Raw genomic sequence first — 22,230 nt, forward strand, 5'->3', positions numbered from 1 at the left:
TCTTTGAGAAAATGGTGGCTGGTGGCCTGCGGGCCAAATCTGGTGGGTGAATGACTTCAGAGAAGCCTGCAAAAATTAGTTAAAAACGATAATAAATTTAAAAAAATGTGGGAAAGTGATCTCAACATCACTATCCAAGATGAAATATGGGAACAAGGTTTAAATGACATTCACCATTCCTCAGTCAATGCTAGGTTCCAATTGATTCAATTCAAAGTTATACGTAGGTTACACTACTCGAAGGTTAAGTTGCATAAAATCTTTCCCCAAACTTCCCCCTTGTGTGAAAGATGCAAGAGATCAGATGGCACACTTGCACACCAATTTTGGCTATGCCGTGAGATTAAAGATTTCTGGAGTTCGATTTTTAGATGATATTCTCATTTACTTAAAGTAACCCTGGATCCTGACCCTGAAACTGCTTTGCTTGGCATTTCTAACACTTTAGACAAGATGGCTCGAAATGTTAGCAACAGCGGTGGCCTCTGGTATGGTCATAGCAAAGAGATGCATTTTGAGAGTGTGGAAATCTGACTTACCACCTAAGTTTGAAGCCTGGTTGAGGGAGCTCGTGGGAATCCGCCACATTGAAATACTGAGATATGAGATTTCTGGTAACTTACATACATTTCGTGATGTGTGGAGACTAGAGATATCCTTTTTAAATGCTTTAAAATGTAATATCGGAAATTATCGGTATCGGTTTCAAAAAGTACAATTTATGACTTTTTAAAACGCCACTGTACAGAGTGGTACACGGACGTAGGGAGAAGTACAGAGCGCCAATAAACCTTAAAGACAATGCCTTTGCGTGCCGGCCCAATCACATAAAATCTGCGGCTTTTCACACGCACACAAGTGAATGCAATGCATACTTGGTCAACAGCCATACAGGTCACACTGAGGGTGGCCGTATAAACAACTTTAACACTGTTACAAATATGCGCCACACTGTGAAGCCACACCAAACAAGAATGACAAACACATTTCGGGAGAACATCCGCACCGTAACACAACATAAACACAACAGAACTAATACCCAGAACTCCTTGCAGCACTAACTCTTCCGGGACGCTACAATATACACCCCTCCTACCCCCTAACCCCCACCTCAACCCTGCCCCCCCCCCCCAATCCCGCCCACCTCAACCTCCTCATGCTCTCTCAGGGAGAGCACGTCCCAAATTCCAAGCTGCTGTTTTGAGGCATGTTAAAAAAAATTATGCACTTTGTGACTTCAATAATAAATATGGCAGTGCCATGTTGGCATTTTTTTTTCCATAACTTGAGTTGATTTATTTTGGAAAACCTTGTTACATTGTTTAATGCATCCAGCGGGGCATCACAACAAAATTAGGCACAATAATGTGTTAATTCCACGACTGTATATATCGGTATCGGTTGATATCGGAATCGGTAATTAAGAGTTGGACAAAATCGGAATATCGGCAAAAAAGCCATTATCGGACATTTCTAATTTGGACTGTCAGAAATAAAAAATAGTACGCATATCGTCTATTTAGCAATATCATGGATGACCTAAGGGACTGATAAAAACATAAAAACAATATTTTTTTAGTTTTCGTGTCTGCCAAAAGATTTTTTTTTCAATTTTTTTTTTTGTATGAAAAGTCTTTTTGCAGCCTGCATTTTCATGCATTTCTGGATCATTCCAGACGCACTATCTATATATCGGTATCAGTTGATATCGGAATCGGTAATTAAGAGTTGGACAATATCGGTATATCGGATATCGGCAAAAAAGACATTATCGGACATCTCTAGTGGAGACCTTGGAATACCTGAAACTGTAGTCAACCCCCCCTAAGAAGTACCTGCCTTGGCATAATTGATGTGATTGATGAAAGTGGACATTCAACTGATATATGTAAGCCTCTTTGTATGTATTTTGTTTTTACATGTTGTAATCTGTGTAAAAAAACTTCTTCATTGTTTTTATTTTCATGTTTTATTTATTTACTTTGATATATGTGTATATGTTTGTATTAAGAAAACTGACATAAGAAAATTAAAAAAAAAAATTGCAGTAGGGGTACTTAAAAACAACAACACACATGACTTTATGACTATATTATATTATGACTATAAATATAGTATATGACTATACTATATTTAAATTATATACTGAATAAGAATAACAGTGAAGGTAATTAGCTCTGTGACAAAGTGACCACCACAATGAATTAGGTCAGTGTTTGTGTGCCGTGAGATACAGTCTGGTGTGCCGTGGGAGATTATCTAATTTCACCTATTTGGATTAAAAATATTTTTTGCAAACCAGTAATTATAGTCTGCAAATTATGTGTTGTTGTTGAGTGTCGGTGCTGTCTAGAGCTCGGCAGAGTAACCGTGTAATACTCTTCCATATCAGTAGGTTTGCAGCCAGTAGCTAATTGCTTTGTAGATGTTGGAAACAGCGGAAGGCAGTGTGCAGGTAAAAGGTTGTCTAATGCTTAAACCAAAAATAAACAAAAGGTGAGTGCCCTTAAGACAAGGCATTGAAGTTTAGGAAAGGCTATGCTGTACTAGGGATGTCCGATAATGGCTTTTTGCCGATATCCGATATTCCGATGTTGTTTAACTCTTTAATTACCGATACCGATATCAATCGATATATGCAGTCGTGGAATTAACACATTATTATGCCTAATTTGAACAACCAGGTATGGTGAAGATAAGGTACTTTTTTTAAAATAATAATAAAATAAGATAAATAAATTAAAAACATTTTTTTGAATAAAAAAGAAAGTAAAACAATATAAAAACAGTTACATAGAAACTAGTAATTAATGAAAATGAGTAAAATTAACTGTTAAAGGTTAGTACTATTAGTGGACCAGCAGCACGCACAATCATGTGTGCTTACGGACTGTATCCCTTGCAGACTGTATTGATATATATTGATATATAATGTAGGAACCAGAATATTAATAACAGAAAGAAACAACCCTTTTGTGTGAATGAGTGTGAATAAGTGTAAATGGGGGAGGGAGTTTTTTGGGTTGGTGCACTAATTGTAAGTGTATCTTGTGTTCGGCAGGCCGATATTATCGGACATCCCTATGCAGAACGAAACTAAAACTGAACTGGCTACACAGTCAACAAAAACAGAATGCTGGAGGACAGCAAAGACTTACTGTGGAGCAAACAAGGCATCCACAAAGTACATCCGAACATGACATGACAATCAACAATGTCCCCACAAAGAAGGATAAAAACAACTGAAATATTCTTGATTGCTAAAACAAAGTAGATGCGGGAAATATCGCTCAAAGGAAGACATGAAACTGCTACAGGAAAATACCAAAAAAAGAAAAAAAGCCACCAAAATAGGAGCGCAAGACAAGAACTAAAACACTACACACAGGAAAACAGCAAACAACTCCAAGTAAATCACGGCGGGATGTGACAGGTGGTGACAGTACACCTACTTTGAGACAAGAGCTATATTGATGCATGCTTGGTTATGGTTTAAAGTCAAATCCAACAATTGCGACAACGACTTTTTACTGTCTACTGAGTTTCGTTTTTTAATGATTTCTGCTGGCGGTGTGCCTCCGGATTTTTTCAATGCACAAAATGTGCCTTGGCTCAAAAAAGGTTGAAAAACACTGAATTAAGTGACTCCAACTGCACTTGCGTTTGAGCACCGCCCCGTGGTCTAAAACCGCCACTGCAGGTGCACACAGCGCATGCGCAGAGACACAGAGCCGCCCGGTCCCTATCAATCGATCAGCGAGAGGAAGATGGCGGTGAGCGAAGTCAACCGCACAGGATCGATCGCCGAAAAACTCGATCGAGTGTTTACTCTTTAACCGAGACCATATCTTTGTTACGCCGGCCAGACCAGCGTTTTGAGGTCGCTTCGAAGAGGTGGCCGGACACACGCCGTTCTGTGAGTATGTTATGCTAAAAAGGCTTAGCTTCGAAGGCGTTTGGGGCGAGTTAGCATCGGAAACAACAAGCAATGATGTCGGCGTCCGCCATCTTGTCTCCGCACAACATCCTCGCTAGGCATGCTAAATTAATCCCTGATAGCACCGCAGCAAGGATAGAGGCATTACAATCGATGTAGTGCACTGTCAAACTCCAAATGTCCACACTTTGCAGTAGAAGTTCGCCACCTCTGAACATTTATATTAGCATACAGTATGTATTAAAGTTCTATAGTAATGTTGTATTATGTTATACTGCTATACTTAATCACCATATTGAATACTTGTGTGTTTAATATATATAGTCTGGTTCAACATTGTGTATTACAAACCCCGTTTCCATATGAGTTGGGAAATTGTGTTAGATGTAAATATAAACGGAATACAATGATTTGCAAATCCTTTTCAACCCATATTCAATTGAATGCACTACAAAGACAAGATATTTGATGTTCAAACTCATAAACTTTTTTTTTTTTTTGCAAATAATAATTAACTTAGAATTTCATGGCTGCAACACGTGCCAAAGTAGTTGGGAAAGGGCATGTTCACCACTGTGTTACATGGCCTTTCCTTTTAACAACACTCAGTAAATGTTTGGGAACTGAGGAGACACATTTTTTAAGCTTCTCAGGTGGAATTCTTTCCCATTCTTGCTTGATGTACAGCTTAAGTTGTTCAACAGTCCGGGGGTCTCCGTTGTGGTATTTTAGGCTTCATAATGCGCCACACATTTTCAATGGGAGACAGGTCTGGACTACAGGCAGGCCAGTCTAGTACCTGCACTCTTTTACTATGAAGCCATGTTGATGTAACACGTGGCTTGGCATTGTCTTGCTGAAATAAGCAGGGGCGTCCATGGTAACGTTGCTTGGATGGCAACATATGTTGCTCCAAAACCTGTATGTACCTTTCAGCATTAATGGCGCCTTCACAGATGTGTAAATTACCCATGTCTTGGGCACTAATACACGCCCATACCATCACAGATGCTGGCTTTTCAACTTTGCGCCTATAACAATCCGGATGGTTCTTTTCCTCTTTAGTCCGGAGGACACGACGTCCACAGTTTTCGGCATTGTCTTTCTGAGATATTATAAGCAATTGCTTCATCCAACCCCTTTTCAAGCCATGCATAAATGTCTCTGCCAAAATGTAAATAAAAAAAAATGTGTGTTGTTGTATTGTGCAGGTTTGAAATAAAAACTTCAAACAAAACAAAACAAAAAATAAGCAGGGGCGTCCATTATAACGTTGCTTGGATGGCAACATATGTTGCTCCAGCATTAAGGGTGACTTCACAGATGTGTAAATTACCCATGCCTTGTACACTAATACACCCCCATACCATCACAGATGCTGCCTTTTGAACTTTGCGCCTATAACAATCCGAATGGTTATTTTTCTCTTTGGTCCGGAGTACATAACGTCCACAATTTTCAAAAAACAATTTGAAATATGGATTCGTCAGACCACAGAACACTTTTCCACTTTGCATCAGTCCAGCTTAGATGAGCTCGGGCTCAGCGAAGCCGGCGGCGTTTCTGGGTGTTGTTGATAAATGGCTTTCGCTTTGCATAGTCGAGTTTTAACTTGCGCTTACAGATGTAGCGACGAACTGTAGTTACTGACAGTGGTTTTCTGAAGTGTTCCTGAGCCGCCCATGTGGTGATATCCTTTACGCACTGATGTCGCCTTTTGATGCAGTACCGCCTGAGGGATCGAACGTCCGTAATATCATCGCTTACGTGCAGTGATTTCTCCAGATTCTCTGAACCTTTTGATGATATTACGGACCGCAGATGGTGAAATCCCTAAATTCCTTGCAGTAGCTTGTTGAGAAATGTTGTTCTTAAACTGTTGGACAATTTGCTAATGCATTTGTTCACAAAGTGGCGACCCTCACCCCATCCTTGTTTGTGAATGACTGTGCATTTTATGGAAGCTGCTTTTATACCCAATCATGGCACCCACCTGTTCCCAATTAGCCTGTTCACCTGTGGGATGTTCCAAATAGGTGTTTGATGAGCATTCCTCAACTTTCTCAGTCTTTGTTGCCACTTGTGCCAGCTTTTTTGAAACATGTTGCAGGCATCAAATTCCAAATGAGCTAATATTTGCAAAAAATAAAGTTTACCAGTTCCAACGTTAAGTATCTTGTCTTTGCAGTCTATTCAATTGAATATAGGTTGGAAAGGATTTGTATATCATTGTACTCTGTTTTTATTTACACAACGGGCCAACTTCACTGGTTTTGGGGTTTGTACAAATGTATATAAATAACTTACTTTTTGTCATGCCAAATGACACACATAAATTCATACTCATTTGTACATTATATATTTTAAAACTATTATAGATATATTTATTTATTAATGCATCCAAAACCATGCATGTGAGGCCAGGGGCGCCGCTAGCGATTTTGGGCCCCATTAAAAGAATCTTTACAGGGCCCCCAACACAGTGTCATTATTTTTTCTGTATTATAATTTCATCATCATTAGGGGCCTCTCTGGGCCCCCCTCCATCATGGGCCCCTAGAATCCGTCTCCTTAACCCCCCCTTTTCGGCGCCCCTGTGTGAGGCTATTTGGAGACTAAATTGTCCATAGGTCAAGCTGGGATAGGCATTTTGTAAAATGGGTGGATTACCAATCAATAACTTCAATTTTTACTTCTTTGAAAATGGTCTCGCCCATCCTCAGATTTAGTGTCATCCTCCCCAGGCAAAGTCAAAAAGCCTTGACAGGCAATGGAGTTCCCTTGGCATAGTGGGAAGGTTCTGGAGCAGCTAAACCACCAGCGCAAGCAGGGCCTGCTGTGTGACTGCACCTTTGTCGTAGATGGAGTTGACTTTAAGGCACACAAGTCTGTACTGGCGGCCTGCAGCGTCTACTTCCGCACCCTCTTCTTAGACCAGAAGGACGTGGTGCATCTGGACATCAGTAATGCTGCAGGTGGGGTCGAGCTCGATTTAGAAATATTTAGTTAAATACAATGTAAGCATGATATTCATTCTGCTGTTTACCATTGTAGGTTTGGGCCAAGTCCTGGAATTCATGTACACCTCTAAGCTGAATTTGAATCCTGAGAATGTGGAAGATGTGATGGCAGTTGCTAACTTCCTGCAAATGCAAGAGATTATAAACGCTTGCTCCGTGTACCAGTCAGTGGCAAGTCCAGTGCCATCCCTTCTCACACTGGATATTGCCGTCGGTGAGTAGTCTCCGAAAACATGTGCTGTTTCTGCATATAAGGGTCTGATATTACAGTATTTTTCGCCAATTTTAAATAGTTCTCAGAAGAGGTTCCACTATTGGAAATGTAGCCTTGATGCTGGAATTTAGAAAGTATTAAGTCATTCTGGGAACATGCCCCTTTGTGTGTCTGTAGCTTTAATACTAATAAACTGCGTTTCTCCTTGCGACAGGGTGTGTTTCCAATAAACGTTCTTAGTTTTAGTGCGTGATCTACAAATACATGGTAACCAGGTTTCAGGATTTATTTTAACATGTGTAGCAAGCCTGCTTTTTTACAAAGCTGTCTTCAGTAAAGTGGTAGGTGTATACACGGGGCATGCTCAGATAGTTAAGGGAGGATCAGAGGCAGTATCGTATCCATGACTAAGGAGACCGCTTGAGCGCCGAGAACAAGTAAAGATAATAGGTTTGATTTGATCAATGTATGTTTTGGTATTTGAATTTTCTTTTCATAAATGGAGATTGAAAAAAAAAAACTGATTAATTTCCATTCATCCATTTTCTACCGCTTATTCCCTTCGGGGTCGCGGGGGGCGCTGGAGCCTATGTCAGCTACAATCGGGCGGAAGGCGGGGTACACCCTGGACAAGTCGCCACCTCATCGCAGGGCCAACACAGATAGACAGACAACATTCACACTCACATTCACACACTATTTGAATTGCAAATTAAAACACAAAAAATAAAATAAAATTTTTTTTTTGGTGTTGAAGAGTAATAATTAGACATTAAAAATGCTCACATTTTCATGTTATAATTGTTAAATCCTCAGTAAACAAAACATATATATCATATCATAGTCTGATATCGGAAGTTTTTATTTTCTAAGTATAAGCGGGGATACTACAGTACCCATGTGTTTGGCTAAAATGTATTTGGAGCCCTACACAGAAATTATTTTAGACATGGCAAAACGTGGAGTGACTTCTCCAGATATACTGTATGTACTGTACACACATATCATACGAAAGTGGAGGCAAAAGGAGATCTGATCACGCACCATAGTACAGATTTTCTTAGCAGTCCGGTCTTTAAAATGGCTACTTCCGGTTCCAGTGTCGGAATATGAAAATGTTTTGGTCAGTTTTTCACTTTCTGTTGATATGTGCGTATATATGTCTGTAAAAGTCAGTCCTCGTGCCACGTCTAAAATATTTTCTGTGTAGGGCTCCAAATACATTTTAGCCAGAGCCACAGGCATATGGGTCCCGCAGTAATTATCCCCGCTTTTACTTTGAAATTAAAACTTATGGTGTCTGCAAATGGGAAATAAAACATCTGTTTTGGTCTGTTTTTCTGTTTCTGTTTACTGGGGATTCTCATTTTTCTTTTATAAAATATAAAACGAAAATCAAACCATTTTTTAAATATTTCGTTATTACTTTTGAACACCAACAAAGAAAACACTTTATTTTTCAATCTTTTTCTTTGCATTTTGAAACAAAATTGAAATAAACCAATTGTTTTGGGAGTTTTCAGTTTCCATTTATGAGAAGAAAATTCAAATACCAAAACGTACACTTTTGATTCTCAAAACAGGCTTTTGGGGCAGACATTACTCTTTAGAACATCATTGAAAAGAACATTTAGCATAATAGGAACCTATATTGCAAAACCCACTTTTCTGACCTATCGATACCTGTTTTTGTGCATTTGGTATATCCATAAGCCCAAAATTTTAAAATCAAACAATGGAGGCATAGCGGAGATATTTGTAAAACAATCCTGCCTTACTATATACTTCCTCCAAACGAACCATTTGAGACTTTAGTATCATATTTTGCTTTAGTTGTGGAAATCTCCTTATATGGTCATACTTGCCAACCTTGAGACCTCCGATTTCGGGAGGTGAGGGGGCGTGGTTGGGGTGGGGCGGGGGCGTGGTTGGGAGTGGAGGAGTATATTTACAGCTAGAATTCACCAAGTATTTCATATATATATATATACATATATATATATATATATATATATATATATATATATATATATATCCTGAAAATATGCAAACAAAACTGTGTTTAGATAATTGATACTTCAAATAGATAATTGATACTTAAATAAATTAAATAAATAAATCTTAAGGAATATAACATAACTTGGCTTCTGAGAGCTTCAAAATGTAATGAATAAAATGCTAAAGTTGTTGATAAACAAGCAATTATTGTAATAATTAAATATGGTCATTTTAAATGAATTATTATGATCATTTAAAATTAATTATTTCAAATATGTTTATTTTAATGTATAATTCTATGGCTGGATGTAATAAGGAGTCAGAAAAAATACAAATAAAAATAGAATTAATTTTGATGTTTTTAGCAAAATATAGTAAAAATATATTTATGTAATGTATTTTTTTAAATTAATAAATATATTTATTTTTATGTAAGATACACATAATAATACAATTTATCTCTAGTCTGGATGATTTAGTTCTGGTCACCCTGTTGTCCTCCCGTCTCTTCCCCGAGGATGGCTCCATGAGCTGGGCAAACGCCTACAGATGCCCTACGTCAACAACACGGTCGGCGGCCCGTCGCTGCGCAGCTCGTACATCGCCGCCCTCTACTTCACCCTCAGCCGCCTGACCAGCGTCGGCTTTGGCAACGTGTGCGCCAACACGGACGCCGAGAAGATCCTCTCCATCTGCACCGTGCTCATCGGCGGTATGCCGGACGCCTCGTATGGAATAACGTGATTGGGCAGGCACGCTGTTTATATTGTGGGAAAGCGGACGTGGAAAAAAGGCTGTCCTTACTCAGGTCCGCATGGAGATGGAGGGGGCGTGGCCTCCAGCTCCGGCTAAAAATCGGGAGATTTTCGGGAGAATATTTGTCCCGGGAGGTTTTTGGGAGAGGCGCTGAATTTCGTGAGTCTCCCGGAAAATTCGGGAGGGTTGGCAAGTATGTATATTGTACAGGTTATACCTTAAGAGCTTTGTGCAAGTTTGCCTTTTTTATTCAGTTGTAGTCAATAAGCTCCTTCTTTTTCTCTGTCCTCTTGTTGTGGGGCAGACTGGCTCATACATGCACATGCATACTAAAATCATCTGTTGTTGCCATTTCTTATAAAATGTAGCGTTTTTTGTTCAAACTTATACTTGTCAGTATACTCGATATGGGAGCGCTAAAAACTACAATATGGCTGACGGGGAGAAGATGCAGTCAAGCAGGGCTCGGCGTGGAGGAGGGCTTTCGGGACGAAAATAAAGACCACCCACAAAGCGGTGCAGTCTGAAGAGAGCGGCTTAAAGATGGTCTGCAAAACAAAAAAAATTGACAAATAAAACACCATTACATGTTATGTAGACCGCAAGAAAGTGTTTTAAATGTTGAAAAAAAATCGTAATAAGGCTCCTTTAATTGAATATCCAAAAACTGTTCTTGTATTCAAGTCTAGGTAATTAACTGACTAAAATATTATGTTATGCGCACTCACCCAAATGAATTTTTTTACTTACATAGGAGAAAAAACAGGGGAAGAACAGCCAAGTGAGGAGCATGTCAGTGACCCAACAGAAGCGGCGTTACAAGCAGAGCAAAGTCCCTCCACAACCCCCACAGTAGACAGTGACAAGCAGGTGGAAGATCAGGACCTCACTGAAGAAAATGAAGACGTCTCCATTCAAACACAAAAGACTGCTTCTGAGATGAACCCCGTTAAAAACCATCCAGGTCAGGCACAACCTGCCAAAACCAGCACTGCTCAAAGGAGGATGTCTGTAAAGGAGGGGGATGGCGCTGCACAGGAGGCTTCCACAATGCAGGATGACGGCTCTGATGGAGACTACACACCCCGTAAGTGCATGGTTATATTTGTCATGCTAGTGTGCTTTGGCTGCTTTAATACGTCATCATATTACATCAGTTGTATGTCTTCCAGATACACCTATCAAATCTGTCACCACCCCCATTTTTACAAGCTTCCGTGGGAGACGAATTCGAAAACCTCCTCGGCGAAACTTCCCACCTGGTAAGCAGTCGATGTTGTTGTTTTTTTTATCGACCGTATTTTTCGAAGTATAACTCGCTCCTGAGTATAAGGCGCACCGGCCGAAAATGCACAATAAAGAAGGGGAAAAAACATATATAAGTCGCACTGGAGTAAGTCACATTTTTGGGGGAAATTTATTTGATAAAACCCAACACCAAGAATAGACATTTGAAGAATAGTGAACAACAGGCTGAATACGTGTACGTTATATGAGGCATAAATAACCAACTGAGAACGTGCCTGGTATGTTAACGTAATATATTATGGTAAGAGTCATTCAAATAACTATAACATATAGAACATGCTATATGTTTACCAAACAATCTGTCACTCCTAATCGCTAAATCCGATGAAGTCTTATACGTCTAGTCTCTTACATGAATGAGCTAAATAATATTATTTGATATTTTTACGGTAATGTGTTAATAATTTCACACATAAGTCTCTCCTGAGTATAAGTCGCACCCCCGGCCAAACTATGAAAAAAACTGCGACTTGTAGTCCGAAAAATACGGTATTATTGTTGTTATACGTTTTAGTTATTTGTAATCCGGATAACAAGTCACTTCATACCATGTTTCTGTTGGCGGGCTAAAAGACAACGACACAGATGATGAGGGGACAAAAAACGAAGACAAGCAGATGACAGAATCCACTGAAGAGACCAGACCCGACCAGGAGGATGAAGGTGAGGATGAGACCGATGGGGAAGACATGGCAACTGAAGAAGACACCAATCAGCCAATGGAAGCGGGCGATGAGGAAGAGGAGAAACTGGTTCACTCCACTGGTTTCACCAATCGATCCGAATCGAAGCCTTACAGCTCTATGACGCACAAATGTGAGGTGAGAAGTGTGCAGAATACAAAGATCATTTCAATGCAAACAGTGTCTGTTAGCATAGATTAGGTAAGGGATTCGTGTGGACCCATTCCTGGGTGCATCTCGCGTCAGAGGAATAGGGTGAGGTTAATTTAATCATTTTACAATACAGTCTGCTGAAAATGATGGAAAGCACCACTCTACATGGTAACTGACGTTGTGGTCAAAGTTGGAATAGCCCCAAAACCTTTAGACCTGCTCACTGGCCTTGTGGTTAGAGTGTCCGCCCTGAGACTGGAAGGTCATGAGTTCAAACCCCGACCGAGTCATACCAAAGACTATAAAAATGGAACTCAGCATCAAGGGTTGGAATTGGGGGTTAAATCAGCAAATGATTCCAGAGCGTGGCCACCGCTGCTGCTCACTGCTCCCCTCACCTCCCAGGGTGTGAACATGGGGATGGGTCAAATGCAGAGGATACTTTCACAACACCTAGTGTGTGAGTGGCTATCATTGGGACTTTAACCTTTACACCCTACTGCCATCTGGCAGCTAAAGTGGATAGTGCACCACCCAATTTGTTGTTTCATACGTCAGGTAAACCGTAACCAATTGGGCCTCATGAATCCCTTTCCTACAGTACTTTCATTTGCTTTATCGTTCAATATAAATATGTTGTTTTGTTTTCGAAGGACTGTGGCAAGAAATTCACACACACTGGGAATTTCAAAAGACACATGCGCATTCACACGGGTGAGAAGCCCTTCAAGTGTCGGGACTGCAACAAGGCCTTTTCTGACCCGGCGGCCTGTAAAGCTCATGAAAAAACGCACAGGTCAGCAATATTTCAGACAATATTAGTGGGTGCACCCCTCACTTTACAACAACCATTTTTGTATTTTCTCAAGAAGAAATACTGTAGAAAGAAAACCTCAATCAGGGTATACCAGTATAGAGTCAGTCATTGTCACAGCCATTATTGGCAAAATAGATGGCAAGCAAGGATGTTGAATTGCAATTGTATTTGAAGTGGAATTAAATTATTTGCAACTGCAAATTCCTGACAGCCAAGTAACATGAATGCAATCCATTTGGAATACTTTTATAAATAAAACACTCTGGGAAGTGAAATATTTTCCACCATTTTCGATCATTTGAAAGTAATAATGTTCAAGACTTTAATCTAGGATTAACCCTACAAAATTCACTAGCTTGGTAGCAATATGTCATATAAATATCAATGACTTTTAATCTTTCACTTTAAAATTGGCTATCCTGCTATATGTTAGCATGCTAGCAGCTAGTATGACAACACAAACAAAATACAGAGAGTGTTAAATGTCGTGAATAAGTTTAGCATTTGTGGGGGGTAGTTACATCAAAATCAATGACCACTTGGACTTATAATTCTACTTTCTGTTTGCAACCTCAATATAAATTCCTGGAATTAAATTGTAATTTGGGAGACATTCTTCATCCAATTTGGAATTTTGCACAATTCTATTCTCCGTGAGTGCTGCTTGGAACTGGTGAGCTGTGGTTCATCCAGGAAAACTAATATGGCATCGTTGCCCTCCCACAGCCCACTTAAACCATACAGCTGCTCGACGTGTGGAAAGAGCTACCGGCAGATCAGCCTGCTCAACCTGCACCGCAAGCGACACACCGGAGAGGCGAAGTACAGCTGCGAGGCGTGCGGAAAGCTCTTCACTACATCAGGTAACCTAAAGCGCCACCGGCTGGTGCACAGCGGTTTGAAGCCATACCACTGCGACTACTGCGACAAGGCCTTCTCCGACCCCACCGCCAAGATGCGGCACCTGGAAACACACGACGCCAACAAGGGCAACAAGTGTCCACACTGTGAAAAACGTTTCAATCAGGTAAAGGTACTAGTTACGCTAGTAAATAGGATCAAATATTGGATGTCCTCATTTTTTTTGTTGTGTGGTCTGTTTAGATTGGAAATCTCAAGGCTCACTTAAAAATCCACATCAAAGATGGGCCCCTCATGTGCAGAGAATGCGGCAAACAATTTACCACCTCGGGTAAGAAGTGTTGTTACATTTCTATGATCATGTCATGCATGTGCGCAGCCACCTGTTTGCATGACAGAATTATGCCCCAAAGCCTAACAGTAAAGAACAAAGCATACTTAAGACAAAGTTAGAAATACACACTGGGGCTGTCTTCCACTATTGATTTTCATATAGTCAAAACTGATATGTTAAATTTTGCTCATATAAAAGTTAAAGTTAAAGTATCAATGATTGTCACACACACACTAGGTGTGGCGAGATTATTCTCTGCATTTGACCCATCACCCTTGATCACCCCCTGGGAGGTGAGGGGAGCAGTGGGCAGCAGCGGTGGCCGCGCCCGGGAATCATTTTGGTGATTTAACCCCCAATTCCAACCCTTGATGCTGAGTGCCAAGCAGGGAGGTAATGGGTCCCATTTTTATAGTCTTTGGTATGACTCGGCCGGGGTTTGAACTCACAACCTACCGATCTCAGGGCGGACACTCTAACCACTAGGCCACTGAGTAGGTATCAGTCGACTATGGGCAAAACGTTAAATCAAACTCAGAGTCGTAACAAGGTTCTTGTATGTGAATCTGCAAATGGATCGTTACTAGAGATGTCCGATAATATCGGACTGCCGAAATTATTGGCCGATAAATGCTTTAAAATGTAATATCGGAAATTATCGGTTTCAAAATTATCGGTATCGGTTTCAAAAAGTAAAATGTATGACTTTTTAAAACGCCGCTGTGTACACGGACGTAGGGAGAAGTACAGAGCGCCAATAAACCTTAAAGGCACTGCCTTTGCGTGCCGGCCCCAGTCATACAATACCTATGGCTTTTCACACACACAAGTGAATGCACGCATACTTGGTCAACAGCCATACAGGTCACACTGAGGGTGGCCGTATAAACAACTTTAACACTGTTACAAATATGCGCCACACTGTGAACCCACACCAAACAAGAATGACAAACACATTTCTGGAGAACATCCGCACCGTAACACAACATAAACACAACAGAACAAATACCCAGAACCCCTTGCAGCATTAACTCTTCCAGGGCGCTACAATATACTCCCCCCGCTACCCCCTCCCCCCAACCCCCCCATACTTCAACAGGCTTCCTCAGCTTCCGTCCCGCACTGTGCGATTCAAGAACTTCTTCATTCCGCACTCCATCCAGCTGTATAATCACTCGCCATACAGAAATAGATGACATCTGCCTATTACCTGACACCTTCTATGTCAGCTACTTCTCTTTGTTTTTAATGTCTATTTTCTATTTTCTGCTGGATCTACTCTCTATTTTATGCTGCTGCTGTCACATATACTGTAATATTGTACATGGTAATTGTTGTATATATGTTATAGACATAATATAATATATCTGTATATATAATATACTGTACATATTATGTATATATTCGTATATATGTTATATTTTATATCGCTATATTTAGTCTATTTATACCTGTATTGTCCTTTCCATCCTTACACTTTCCATCATTGTAACTGAGCTACTCTGTTGAACAATTTCCCTTGTGGATTATTAAAGTTTGTCTAAGTCAACGATAGGACGACGTTAGGTTGATTTTCGAGACTCCTTCGAATCGAATCATCAAATAGTCTACTATTCTAACACACCCCTAATACACACACTGATGCTTCAATTATGAGGCTGGTTTATTTATGGACATTCACTGAATCAAAACTCAACACTGTAGCAAAAAGCAAGCTTTTTTCACCACCGTACTATCTGCTGAATCTCATGAGGACAATAATTCAAACCTGTATACATGTTTTCTCTTCAGGAAATCTGAAGCGACATACACGTGTCCATAGCGGGGAGAAACCATACGTCTGTGTGCACTGCCAAAGGGCTTTCAGCGACCCAGGGGCTCTGCAACGGCATGAACGCATTCACACTGGTAATTTGATGACATTAAGAACCAGGACACGTACAGTAGGGCTTATTTTCCTTTCATAATGGCACTGTCTGTCTTCCAGGGGAAAAACCTTGTGTCTGTCTCACCTGTGGCAAAGCCTTCACACAGGCCAGCTCCCTCATTGCACACGTTCGGCAGCACACTGGAGAGAAACCCTTTGTGTGTGACCGTTGTGGCAAAAGGTCAGCCTGGCAAAAGAGCGTCTAAATATCATTACTGTATCGTTTTAAAAGGACAAAAATAATCTAATAGCTATCTGATATAATGACTCATCACATCTTTTGTTTCTCCCTGGGCAGGTTTGTACAGTCCAGTCAACTGGCCAATCACATTCGCCACCATGACAATGTCCGCCCTCACCAGTGTCAAAGGTGTAACAAGGCATTTGTCAATGTGGGAGACCTTTCAAAGCACATCATCATTCACACTGGTAAGAAGTGTGGCGTTCATTTGAATGGAGCACTTTTATTTTGCTCTTGTTCCTCACAAACCTAACTTGACTGTTCACTCCTCTTTAGGGGAGAAACCATTCCTGTGCGATAAATGCGGCAGGGGGTTTAACCGCGTCGACAACCTGCGCTCTCATGTCAAAACCGTCCACCAGTGTAAGGCTGGCATGAAGTCGCCGGGTGTAGCTGATGGTAGCACCGACGAGGGTGCCGACGGTTGCGCTGAGGCATCCACCTCCGACAACGAGATCAACATAGTAACTGTTAGCGAGGACGTTATCACCCTGGCGACGGAGGCCCTGACGGGCAACGCTGTAACTCAGCTAACAGGTCAGGATGTTTTAGAGCAGGACTGACACATAGAGATAAACCATTCACACTTAATGGTCATTTAGAGTCTTGCATGAACCTAACATACTGTGTGTTGTTTTGGACTGTGTGAGGTAGCTGGAGACATGAATGTGTTGTTGTGTTGTTTACAGTGGTACCAGTAGAAGCACCAGTGTGTGCTGATCAAACAGAAGCATTGAAAGCAGAAATTACCAAGGCGGTAGTGAAAGTGCAAGAAGCAGGTACGATTACAAGGAACAAAGCTCCCTGTAAATGCAACTTCAGAGGATAACTCAACATGCATATCTCAGCGTCCAAACAAAATACTAATTATGGCATACAGTTAAGTGTATTGTGTTCTAACGCTTAAATTAGAATGCCTTAAAGTCGCCTCCATCCAAAGAGAGTGGATCTTTGACCAGAGGGTTCACACCCCCAAGTGCTATAACAGGTGCAAAGAGTGAACCCTCTTCCAGCCTCTTTTGTAAACGACAGACAAACAAAACAAACATGCATGGACATGACAATTTAATGTATTCTTCAGTTGACTGAGGTCTGTCTATCTGTTTGTTAGTAACATAGCACAAAAGGTTATGGGCGAATTTTCATTCAACTTTATAGAAATGTCAAATGAGATATTGTGGGTGATCAGGATGTCATGTCGTGTCTACATACAGGGTTTTCTCAAATATTTTTTTTACTCTTAGATGGGCCTGGCAGAGGTCTGCTCTCTCACTGCTTTTTTAGTACATTTTGTTTCCCACAACATTTTGTTTTTAAAACTCCTTTAGTCTGAAATATAAATATCAAATATTTATTAAACTGTATGTGTGAGCTTCCGATCCTTGTGAAGGCTAGTATAATTGATTAGATAGTGTCACTGTTTATTTTTATTGGGAAAAAACATTAACATACAGACATGGATCCTATACATCAGTGGTTCTCAACCTTTTTTCAGTGATGTACCCCCTGTGAACATTTTTTTAATTCAAGTACCCCCTAATCAGAGCAAAGCATTTTTGGTTGAAAAAAAGAGATAAAGAAGTAAAATACAGCACTATGTCATCAGTTTCTGATTTATTAAATTGCAAAATATTGCTTATTTGTAGTGGTCTTTCTTGAACTATTTGGAAAAAAAGATATACAAATAACTAAAAACGTGTTGAAAAATAAACAAGTTATTCAATTATAAATAAAGATTTCTACACATAGAAGTAATCATCAACTTAAAGTGCCCCCTTTGAGGATTGTAATAGAGATCCATCTGGATTCATGAACTTAAATCTAAACATTTCTTCACAAAAAAATAAATCTTTAACATCAATATTTATGGAACATGTCCACGAAAAATCTAGCTGTCAACATTGAATATTGCATTGTTGCATTTCTTTTCACAGTTCTTTTTGACAAACATTTTAGTGAGAAACCCAAGCTTGTGCTTCACTGAGTTTATGAACTTACATTCTTATTTTGTTGAAGTATTATTCAATAAATATATTTATAAAGGATTTTTGAATTGTTGCTATTTTTAAAATATTTAAAAAAAAATCTCACGTACCCCTTGGCATACCTTCAAGTACCCCCAGGGGTACGCATACCCCCATTTGAGAACCACTGCTATACATCATAGGAGAGACACAGTTATTATAAAAATTGCATTTTCAGTGATTAGGATATTTTTTTTCTCAATAAAAACAAAAGTGTACTATTTTGTGTAGCTTTGCCATTTAAGGCTGATTGTATTTATTTTTTCTAAATCCCAAAATAATATTTGTCAAAAGATAGAATCATTGAACAAGATGGCTTGCAAACAACAAAACAGAATGGCCCAAAAAGATAGTTTAAGGTTCAAAGACAGTAAACAAATCAGCTAAGATGATTAAACCTTTGCTCACTTTGCATGCTTCTTCTTTTCCCAGACCCCAACACCCAGATACTTTACGCTTGCGACTCTTGTGGTGATAAATTCCTGGATGCTACTTCGCTAGCACAGCATGTACGCATCCACACAGCCCAGGCCCTGGTCATGTTTCAAGCAGACTCCGACTTCTACCAGTACACCACAATCACCACTGCTGAGGGGGAGACCACCACGGCCTGGACGCCCACCGCCGAACCGGTGATCCAGGAAGGGGGCCTCATCTTCCGTGGCCAAGAAGGGGATGCAGAGGAGGAGATTGTGGCAGAACCACAAACGGAAGCAACGGTGATTCTTGGGAAGAAAGGAGAGGACGGACAAGTGTTGGGTGGGATCCAGACGGGTGTAAAAGTTGAAGGTGAGACTGAGTTAATTGTGTGTGAGGTTCAGGTCTAGGCATTTTTAAAGGGTACTTTTTGTTTTAAATCACAGATACAACACTGTTAGATGTCCAGAAAGATGAAGAGTCTGCCTTGTCGTATATCATATTTACACTTAAATTATGCATTGAAGAAAAGTATATGTCTTATTTTCCCCGTGGTAGTCACTTTATATTCAGTATGTACATTTTTCTTAGAGTCACAATATTTAATGTATTTTCCTAAAACTGTAATTTTTTCATTCCTTGTATGTATGTTATTATTTCTTTCTAGTATTTATTTTTACGCCCCAAAGTCTTAACTCATCTGTTAGAAGTTAAAAAAAAAAAGGTAATCATGTGTGTAAATAAACAGTAATTGCTGCTTGTACGCCTATTAAAAGCATTTTCTTGTAGTACAGTAAAGTTAAAGATGGACAAGTGGTTAGCACTTCTACTACACAGTCAAAATATTAGAGTTTGGAACACTTTTGAATGGAGTTGGATGTTGCTCCCCGTTCTTGTGTGTGTTTGTCCCAAAAACATGCATGGTAGGAGATTGGAGACTAAATTGTCTGTATGTGTGAATGAGTTTAAATAGTTTGTCTACATGGCCTGTGATTGACTAATGACCAGTCTAGGGTGTACTCCTCTCATCCAGAATCAGCTGGAATAGGCTAATAAGTCCAATTGTTATAGACCAGGGGTGTCTAAAATGTTTCCACTATGACATCATCTTTATTGTCATTTTTAATTTCATTTTCACCACAAACCCGTTCAAGATTAGACAAACATAGTACAGGATTATAGAACAGGAACGTTGATGGGTTGCCACTCACGACGCCTTGTAAAAGGTTGGGAAAAGGGTAGACGCTGGGGGAGGATGAGTAAAAAAAACTAAATCTCATACTAGGCTTCATTGGGGGTTCCCAATCTGGAGTGAGAGGAAAAACGTCATAGCAAAGCACATATACATATTACGACATACAACTCAAGACTTGCAATGAGGGGTGAGGGGGCAGGCATCCGGCCCTTTGAACAGCTGCCATGTAGTGTCTAGCAACAACTGTTCCATTAGGTCAGACAGCTTCTCCCAAGCCCGAGATCTTGTCAATTTCGTTGAAAGGCAAGTTGATCGATTGTTTAGATTTTAGAGAGCAGTCCAAAAAGAGGAAACAAGAAATTTAAACCAGACAAAACAAAGAAGCAAGCAGGAGAGGGAAAAGGGTGTGTCCGCCTTCGATGAGTGCCAGAGAGCACACTAAAATGTTAAGAATTCAGAGGCCATTTTTATATTTTTCACTTTCAAAACCAATACAATATATACAAACCCTGTTTCCATATGAGTTGGGAAATTGTGTTAGATGTAAATATAAACGGAATACAATGATTTGCAAATCCTTTTCAACCCATATTCAGTTGAATATGCTACAAAGACAACATATTTGATGTTCAAACTGATAAAAAAAAATTTTTTTGCAAATATTCATTAACTTTAGAATTTGATGCCAGCAACACGTGACAAAGAAGTTGGGAAAGGTGGCAATAAATACTGATAAAGTTGAGGAATGCTCATCAAACACTTATTTGGAACATCCCACAGGTGAACAGGCAAATTGGGAACAGGTGGGTGCCATGATTGGGTATAAAAGTAGATTCCATGATTCATTCACAAACAGGGATGGGGCGAGGGTCTCCACTTTGTCAATAAATACATGAGCAAATTGTTGAACAGTTTAAGAAAAACCTTTCTCAACCAGCTATAGCAAGGAATTTAGGGATTTCACCATCTACGGTCCGTAATATCATCAAAGGGTTCAGAGAATCTGGAGAAATCACTGCACGTAAGCAACTAAGCCTGTGACCTTCGGTCCCTCTGGCTGTACTGCATCAACAAGCGACATCAGTGTGTAAAGGATATCACCACATGGGCTCAGGAACACTTCAGAAACCCACTGTCAGTAACTATAGTTGGTCGCTACATCTGTAAGTGCAAGTTAAAACTCTCCTATGCAAGGCGAAAACCGTTTATCAACAACACCCAGAAACGCCGTCGGCTTTGCTGGGCCTGAGCTCATCTAAGATGGACTGATACAAAGTGGAAAAGTGTTCTGTGATCTGACGAGTCCACAGACTGGCCTGCCTGTAGTCCAGACCTGCCTCCCATTGAAAATGTGTGGCACATTATGAAGCCTAAAATACCACAACGGAGACCCCCGGACTGTTGAACAACTTAAGCTGTACATCAAGCAAGAATGGGAAAGAATTCCACCTGAGAAGCTTAAAAAAATGTGTCTCCTCAGTTCCCATACGTTTACTGAGTGTTGTTCAAAGGAAAGGCCATGTAACACAGTGGTGAACATGCCCTTTCCCAACTACTTTGGCACGTGTTGCAGCCATGAAATTCTAAGTTAATTATTATTTGCCAAAAAAAAAGAATTTATTTTTATTTAAAAGTTTATGAGTTTGAACATCAAATATGTTGTCTTTGTAGTGCATTCAATTGAATTTGGGTTGAAAATGATTTGCAAATCATTGTATTCCGTTTATATTTACATCTAACACAATTTCCCAACTCATATGGAAACGGGGTTTGTATTACAACCATTCAGGCTCTCCTCAATTTTGGTGAATGGATGGATGGAATTTTTGTTCCAAAAAAACCCCCTGTTTTTTTATTGCAAAAACACAAAATAATGCAATATTTTCCCTAAAACGTTTTTCAGAATGGAGTGTTTTATGGAGCCTCAAATATGTCAATAATTCATAACTACATTGCTTTTGATTCATTGTTTTTTGAACAATGTCAATTGAATCTATAGGTCCCAAGGATCCAAAAGGTCCCCACTCATAAAAGTGTTAACATAAGTCATATTATCAATATATATATATATATATATATATATATATATATATATATATATATATATATATATATATATATATATATATATATATATGTCCTTACGTAACATCACCAGAATGATTGACGATTAGGAGGACCAATAGTCAACATGAGCCACAACATCCTCTAGTATATCTTTAAGTCTTTCATATATATATATATATATATATATATATATATATATATATATATATACACAAAAAACCTTGTGTCTGCAATTGTAAATAATTTAGTTTTTAAGTTTTGTGTTTCTTGTAGAATCT

The 22,230-nt window shown here is 39.7% G+C and overlaps 2 protein-coding genes across 3 annotated transcripts in view; one reads left to right on the top strand and one right to left on the bottom strand.

Annotated features, from left to right (window-relative positions):
• fam131c (family with sequence similarity 131 member C) overlaps positions 1–1,027 on the bottom strand; it is a 32,356-nt gene extending 31,329 nt beyond the window's left edge. The window contains exon 1 of the mRNA XM_061970487.1: positions 540–1,027. The gene's annotated coding sequence lies outside the window, so the exon portion shown is untranslated. The remainder of the gene's footprint in view (positions 1–539) is intronic.
• Positions 1,028–3,769: 2,742 nt separating this feature from the next.
• On the top strand, positions 3,770–20,108 carry zbtb17 (zinc finger and BTB domain containing 17). 2 transcript variants are annotated; one of them, XM_061975057.2, is made up of 15 exons: positions 3,770–3,916; positions 6,682–6,912; positions 6,992–7,171; positions 10,680–11,012; positions 11,098–11,187; positions 11,807–12,054; positions 12,723–12,865; positions 13,613–13,913; positions 13,991–14,078; positions 15,873–15,989; positions 16,069–16,189; positions 16,307–16,437; positions 16,526–16,786; positions 16,939–17,028; positions 18,706–20,106. In XM_061975057.2, exons 2-15 carry the CDS (start codon positions 6,708–6,710, stop codon positions 19,098–19,100), a joined length of 2,703 nt encoding a protein of 900 aa, XP_061831041.1. In that variant the 5' UTR covers positions 3,770–3,916; positions 6,682–6,707; the 3' UTR covers positions 19,101–20,106. The 2 variants fall into 2 exon arrangements, with proteins under 2 accessions (XP_061831041.1, XP_061831050.1); XM_061975066.2 differs by having other exon boundaries at positions 3,778–3,916; positions 6,661–6,912; positions 18,706–20,108.
• Positions 20,109–22,230: the final 2,122 nt, after the last annotated feature.

This window comes from Nerophis lumbriciformis, linkage group LG01, assembly GCF_033978685.3.
Source record: "Nerophis lumbriciformis linkage group LG01, RoL_Nlum_v2.1, whole genome shotgun sequence".
Taxonomy (NCBI): domain Eukaryota; kingdom Metazoa; phylum Chordata; class Actinopteri; order Syngnathiformes; family Syngnathidae; genus Nerophis; species Nerophis lumbriciformis.